This window comes from Siphateles boraxobius, unplaced genomic scaffold, assembly GCF_051911475.1.
Source record: "Siphateles boraxobius isolate OS27281-9 unplaced genomic scaffold, OSU_SipBor_1 1, whole genome shotgun sequence".
NCBI classification, from domain to species: domain Eukaryota; kingdom Metazoa; phylum Chordata; class Actinopteri; order Cypriniformes; family Leuciscidae; genus Siphateles; species Siphateles boraxobius.
Window position 1 is genome coordinate 27,924,983 of NW_027508699.1, and position 6,985 is coordinate 27,931,967.

At 37.5% G+C, this 6,985-nt stretch overlaps 1 protein-coding gene across 1 annotated transcript; it reads right to left on the reverse strand.

Annotated features, from left to right (window-relative positions):
- Positions 1 to 503: 503 nt before the first annotated feature.
- LOC143744080 (uncharacterized) lies at positions 504 to 2,797 on the reverse strand. The gene is made up of 4 exons (XM_077235505.1): positions 2,749 to 2,797; positions 2,299 to 2,667; positions 1,396 to 1,742; positions 504 to 554 (listed from the first exon to the last, which is right to left on the reverse strand). Exons 1-4 carry the CDS (start codon positions 2,795 to 2,797, stop codon positions 504 to 506), a joined length of 816 nt encoding a protein of 271 aa, XP_077091620.1.
- Between the last annotated feature and the right edge of the window lie 4,188 nt (positions 2,798 to 6,985).

Consider the following 6,985-nt stretch of genomic DNA (forward strand, 5'->3'; position numbering starts at 1 on the left):
GGAGCCAGTAAAGCAGTCGAGAAAACACTAAGGGAAGGCTAGGTTTGCACTACCACCGGTGAACAAAACACAGACTTCTTCTGAAGTACTACACACTAGAGTTCAAGGTCTACGCACTGCACACTCACAGCACTCTAATAAATATGGTTAAAAGGCATGGAGGTTCACCATACACGGCACTGCAAACTTCTTCGTTTAACAAGAGAAAAAAAAAGAAACAAAAAAAAGAAAAAGGAAACCCGCTTTCCAGTGAGGTCTCTTATACAGGAGTTACCCTGGCTCCACTAACACCGGGGCTGGTTACAAACAAAAAGGGGAATTGGGCATAAATGAAACAATAAAATAAATAAACCCGCTCTAGCCTGTGACGCACAATTCATACAACCACATACAATAACAGCTACAGCCAACAGGCTAGAGGAAAACAAACAACCAACAAAAGGAAAAAAAAAAATAATAATAACATAAACTACCTAGGCCTATAATATAAGCAGCATGCACAATCACACAGTGTGGAGAACAGCAGCTAACAGCTCAAGGGTAACTGCACAGATCTGAAAACACAATAACCACATCATTAAGAATATTTGTTTGATCATGCTTCAGTCAATACAAATCACGTTTTTAGATGCAGTCACATCTTCCAGGATAAAATGGCCATATAAAGAAAAGGTGGTCAATATCAAGATGTACGTCTTTGGATACAAACAAAATACACACACAGTAGTTAGAACAGCATGGGAAAAGAAATACAGGCGGAACTTAATTCAAGACATACCTGTCGTAACATTCACAATGAAAAAGGGGAAGACTAGTTGAATGTAAACATCCCACTGCAGTCAGTCTCCAGCCGATGCTTATTAAACGCGGACGTAGTTTGGCATTACTTTGCTCGCTCGCCCATACATGGTCAGACAGGAAGACAATGGTGCGCCGCGGCTCAATCAGTGTCGGCTCCTTCACGCACTATTAAAACAAACACTCACTTGGCAATCTAACCCACAGTGAAAAACGACAGAGAAGAAAAAACGCTTTTAAACATACCTCAACACTCAAACTGCATCTGAATCGCTGATTCACCACACCAAAGCCAGCAGTACATTTACACTGTCCCAGTCTAAGGACGCCAGGTGTTTATATAGAAGCCTGCCTCAATCGCGTTTGATGGCTTACTGAATGCCCGCTCCACCCACCAATTAGTGACGTGATTAAACATGAAAATGAAAGAGTCAGAACGAGCGTAAACTGAAGGAACCCAATCCTAACCAGGCCCACAGGCTACAATAGTATTAAGAAAAATAACTTTATCATATCACTGCTTCAACAGTTTTCACCTTCACATAATACATAATCTTAATTCAGATAGATTTTTATGGTAGGAAATTAGTTGTGCACCTTCTGCTGTGTCAGGTTTTTGTACAGTGTTCTTGTGTTTCCTGTGACTGTGGGCCTCAGAGCACAGTAATACACAGCAGAGTCTGACACACGCACATCTTGGATTTTCAATGGAAATGATTTTGAAGTTGTGTCGAGATCGCTGTTAAATCTATCCTTGAACTGCTTGTCATTAGTACTGAATCTGTTCAGCATGTATTTGGGAAATCCATTCACTTTTTGCTGGTACCAGAAGAGATATGGTGAAACATCAGTAGTTTCATATTGACAGTTGATTGCTACAGCTTCTCCTTCAACAGCAGTTTGAACTCTTGTATTTTGTTCAACACTTTCCAGAGAATCACATCCTGTAATGTATAACAGCACTGATGAGGATCTCATATTCATATTAGAGGAATATTACAGCATGTATACTTACAGAATTTAACTTACCCCAGAAATATGTGAGAAAGAAGACTAAAATTTTGTGCCAATTTGCCATCACTGTAATTGTTAAATAATACTTCAGATAAAAAAATAAATAAATAACTTATTGAAATCTACAGTAGACTCTTGTTTCAGCCTGTCTTTGATAAGGTTGTACTAACACTGTCACATATGCAGAGAACTGCAGGAGGAGTCTGACTGTACCACAGTTCCTGAATATTGAACGTTTCCTCCTCCTTAATGATTCTTGGGTCTATTTTTGAGACTTTTCAATGTTCTGATGTTTTTTTATCAGTCTCTTCACCGTTTTTGGTTCAGAAGATAGAAGATGGAGCACTCAACATTACTGTACTTGGGTATAGTATTTGAAGAAGCTGTGGAAAATAAGAGACTTGTATGTAATGTTGCTCAACTACTATTGTTTTTATAAGTTAATTACTATCGAGTATTGATTCGTTATGGTTATACATTTGTCACCAATATATGTCAGAGAAATGTGTTTTTGTATGAGTGTTGAGTGTGTTTCAGTCACTGTGGGCCTCAGAGCACAGTAATACACAGCAGAGTCAGACACACACACATCCTGGATTGTCAGAGGAACTGTTCCTAATGTGGAATCCAGTTTTGTATGAAATCTCTCCTTAAATTCAAGCTCTGTCGTTCCTTTCCCAATGGAAAAGTCACTCAGAATGAATGTTGGTGATCTGTTTAGTAGTTGTTTGTACCAGAAGAGATAAGCATTTGCAGAACTCATGAGGGTATAATTACACAGTAAAGTCACTCGATTTCCCTCAGCTGAAGTCTTTTCTCTTAAAGGCTGATCAACACGGTCCTGTCCCCTGCACACTGGAGGAGATGAAACATAAATTAACAATCATTTACAGATACTCAAATAAAGTGTAAATGATGAAAGACTGTTCTTCTTACCTAAATCATGTGCCGTAAAGAAAAGAGTAATAATTGCCCATTTTGACATTGTTGATCAGAGTTGAAGAGTGCGAGAGAGAAACAACTAATGTGAGTCTCTCCTTATGGTGAATCTCTCTGTCCTTAGTAGATTCTCTAGTCTAGATTATTTTCAGCAACTGAAGTCACACCAGAATTTAAGAGGTACTTCGCCCTGGTGGCGAATTCATTGAATTAACCACCTCAGTTTTTTGTAACCTTTGGAATAATTTGTGATTATTTATTTATATAAACCAAAGAGTGCAATGTCCCTTTTTTTGTACAAAGTGTGCACAATATGACATTATTGTGTAAAAAGATGTTGTATAGAATGCATCTCTATGTATCTAAATTGAGATGTAGTCAGATGAGATGACAGGATAATGCGGTTTTCAACCAAACATCTCTGTTTCTCGTAGTAGTTTTAGATTCTTCATAAGGTTCAGCCTTATATAAGAATTTGAGAAATAGCACATTCCTCTTAAATGTGCTGAGCTGGACGGTCTACATTACATATTTTAATGCTGCCAGCAATGGTTTCTTAATTTGTTTTTGTCATTTAATCTTAAAATATCTTTGTTTATCATTTGTTATATGTCCACATCTATGATATTATTATTATTTATTTAGATCTAGAACAGAGATGTAAGAGCAGAATTAAATAGAAAAACATTATAATAATAGTTAACAAGATCAATATCACAAATTTGATTAGGGACTTAAAAATAGTTCTGAATCTTATTTTTTTTCATAAAACTTCTTTTTTTTTATTTTCAAAGTGTGAATATTTCAAGACTTAAATTAATATTTGAATCCCAGATTAACCACACATGAATGCTGATCCAGTGGCAGTTTTGAACACAAGTTATTATCTATTTCATGTTTTTGTATGAGTGTTGAGTGTGTTTGAGTCACAGTGGGCTTCAGAGCACAGTAATACACAGCAGAGTCTGACACACACACATCCTGGATTGTCAGACGAACTGATCTTGACTTGGAGTCCAATGTTGCAGAAAATCTCTCCTTAAATTCAGGCTCTGTAGTTCCTTTCCCAACTGTAAATTCACTCAGAATGAATGTTGGTGATTGGTTTGATAGCTGTTTGTACCAGAAGAGATAAGCATTTGTAGATTTGGTAGAATAAGTGCACATTATAGTGACTTGATCTTGTTCATTTACAGTCGTTTCTCTTGAAGGCTGTTCAACATTGTCTTGTCCCTGGCACACTGGAAAAAATATTTAACTACTTATAATTTACATATATTGAGTACTGTAACTAAAACAGATACTGAGGTGTAATTGATTGTGTTTCTTACCAAAGTCCTGTGATGTGAAGAAAAGAGTAATAATAATCAGTTTTTGCATTGCTGAGATAAAAAGATTATTTTAATATATTCTAATGAATGCGTCTCCCTGTCTTTACAGTAGCTCTCTGTTTCCTCTCTGCTGCTCTACTCTTGATATTTCAAGTCTTCAAGGAGGTCTTCACATGCACAGTTGATGCTACTTTTAAAGATTGCTGCCCCCCAGTGGTGAAATTATGTATTTATAACACATAACCACTTTAGGCTATGTATACATTTTGTAGCAGTGGACATACAGAGGATGCACTTTTTAAAATAATGCCATAGGGCTAGATTTATTAACAGCGTGCACTAGCGCAAACCCTCTTTTGGCGTTAAAAAAACATCAGGATTTTCTAAGAAATGCAGTGGAAAATTAGCAATGAAAGGGTGTGGACAGTTATTTTTGCAGCTGACCTCATCATGCTTTTAGAGGAGCTTTCCTTTCAGACGCAAAATGTATGTGGGGAGAGTATTTAAATAAATCCTCAAGGTTTTCAGTAGTCAGTTTACTGGTATTTGCACTATTATTTAACGCACGACAAAAGTATGTCTTAACCCATTTTGTGTTTGAAATGGCTGTGTCTGTGTTCTTAAATTTGCGCGTTGTCAGTAAATCACCCGCAGAACTTTCCAGTCCCATATCCACTTTAATAAAATTGTGGTCTAATTGGCCCTGTTTGGTAAATCTGCCCTTTTCAAAGAGTAATTTGTCATGGGTTGGGTGTAGTTACAGGATGAACAATAATAATAGACTTTTAATAAACACAAAGAGCGATAGCATACTATGTAATTTTAACAATGAACTGGAGACCCAGGGGGCTTATGAGAATAGCATTGGCAATCGAAGAAACGGGGAAAGGTGAGAACAAATGAGAAACCATGACAACTAATAAATGACTCAAACACAGGCAAATACAGACAATGAAATCTAAGACTACTAAACGGGTATGTTCGACTTGAAGCAGAACTGCGCAGAACAATCGGTGTATGACAATAGTACATTCCAGCGCCGCTTCAAGTCGAACACATCTAGAACATGACTGTGACATCGTGTCGAACACACCTAGAACATGACTGTGACATCATGCTGTTTGCAGTCAGATGAGGAAATACAGTGAAATGAAATAAATCAGCAGGTGTCACAGTTAAGAACAGAACAGAAGCTACAGGTCTTCATCAACACTGATGATCAGTTTTACTCTTGAATTTGCACTTTTATAATGCTTTGTAGTCAGTAATAATCTCTTACATTACCATACGCAGGTGTTGCCTGAAATATTATGGGTAGCAGTTCAAAGTGAAAAGTTGAGAATTTGAATTTTTGTACAGCTTCATGTAGACTTTGTATCACTGGGCTCCTAGAGCACAGTAATATAGAGCTGCATCTGACAGAGCCAGATCATTATTAATTAGTTCACTTGATGATTGGGATACAGCCGCCTGAATCATTAAAACCTGAAGTTCTCTATTAGGATACTGTCTGTACCAGTAAAGTCTAAAGCCCCGTTCACACCGCCAGCGACACGCAGCGACAAAGCGACATGATCCCATTCATTTCAATGGAGCACTGGCGACTTCCGGCGACACGATTTCACTGTTTTATCTGATTTGACTGTATATATAATAAAATGTTGCATGGGAAAGAAACTGTCGACAGTCTCAGTGAGTTCAATTCATACATTTATAGTTTGAGTGGTGTAATTTAATGATGCAAGTTTAGTAGCCTACTGCTGCAGTTCGTTTTACAGTTTCCCCTTCATTATGTTGACTATTAGGGACAAGAAAATTGATTATTTGTCAAATTCGAATGACGTTTTAGTATTTATGACAGTATGAGTGAGTTTAATTTGTTGATTGATCGATCGTTAATCTACAAAATTATTTAATCCACTGAACACTGCTGTGGTAATATAAAAACACTCTCCCAACAGCATACTGTTTCTTTTGAGCCTAATTCCTAGTCAAATTAAAATTATATAGTTGTATATATCACTTGTGATGGCATTTTGTATAGATATGGCCAGACGTGCAGTCTACCAGTAACATTAGAGCGACAGCACTACAAACGCCCACAAGCGACTTCACAGTACAGAGCCGAGCGACATACAGCGACAAAGTCGCTGGCGGTGTGAACGGGGCTTGACATTACTGCTGCTTGTTTCATATGAGCAGCTCAGTGTCACAGACTCTCCTTCTCTCATGATGAGATTTGAACCCATATTTGGCCAAATCAGGTCCTCAGCTATCACACCTGCAAACATGGACAGAAAGAAACATGTTACAAACATGTGAAATCATGCATATAATTAATACACATTACATTTGAATTATATACAGTCCCCTCCAAAAGTATTGGAACGGTAAGGCAAATTCCTTTGTTTTTGTTGTTCACTGAAGACATTTGGGTTTAAGACCAAAAGATGAGTATGAGACAACAGTTCAGAATGTCAGCTTTTATTTCCTGGTTTTCACATCTAGATGTGTTAAACAACTCAAAACATACCACCCTTTGTTTGAACCCACCCATTTTTCAAGTGAGCAAAAGTATTGGAACATGTGACTGACAGGTGTTTCTTGTTGCCCAGGTGTTGCCTTTTAGTTTGATTATACAAACATTAAATAGCTCTGCATGACTAGTCTAAGTTTTCATACTTGGTTCAAACCTATAAAGACTGCATTTTCTGTTAAAGAAGATAAACCAACATGAAGACCAGAGAGCTGTCTATGGGAGAAAAGCAAGCCATTGTCAAGCTGAGAAAAGAAGGAAAATAGACCAGAGCCATTGGACAAACATTGGGCATAGCAAGCACAACAATTTGGAATGTCCTGAAAAAGAAAGAAACTACTGGTGTACTGAGTAACAGACGTCGAAC

Bases quoted from the DNA above. Each gene is read 5' to 3' on its own strand.
- LOC143744080 (XM_077235505.1), bottom strand. From the start codon at position 2,797: ATGTCAAAATGGGCAATTATTACTCTTTTCTTTACGGCACATGATTTA. The intron at 2,668-2,748 runs GTAAGAAGAACA...CATCTCCTCCAG, and splicing joins CTTTACGGCACATGATTTAG to TGTGCAGGGGACAGGACCGT. The intron at 555-1,395 runs GTGCACAACTAA...TTGTGTTTTCAG, and splicing joins AAAACCTGACACAGCAGAAG to ATCTGTGCAGTTACCCTTGA.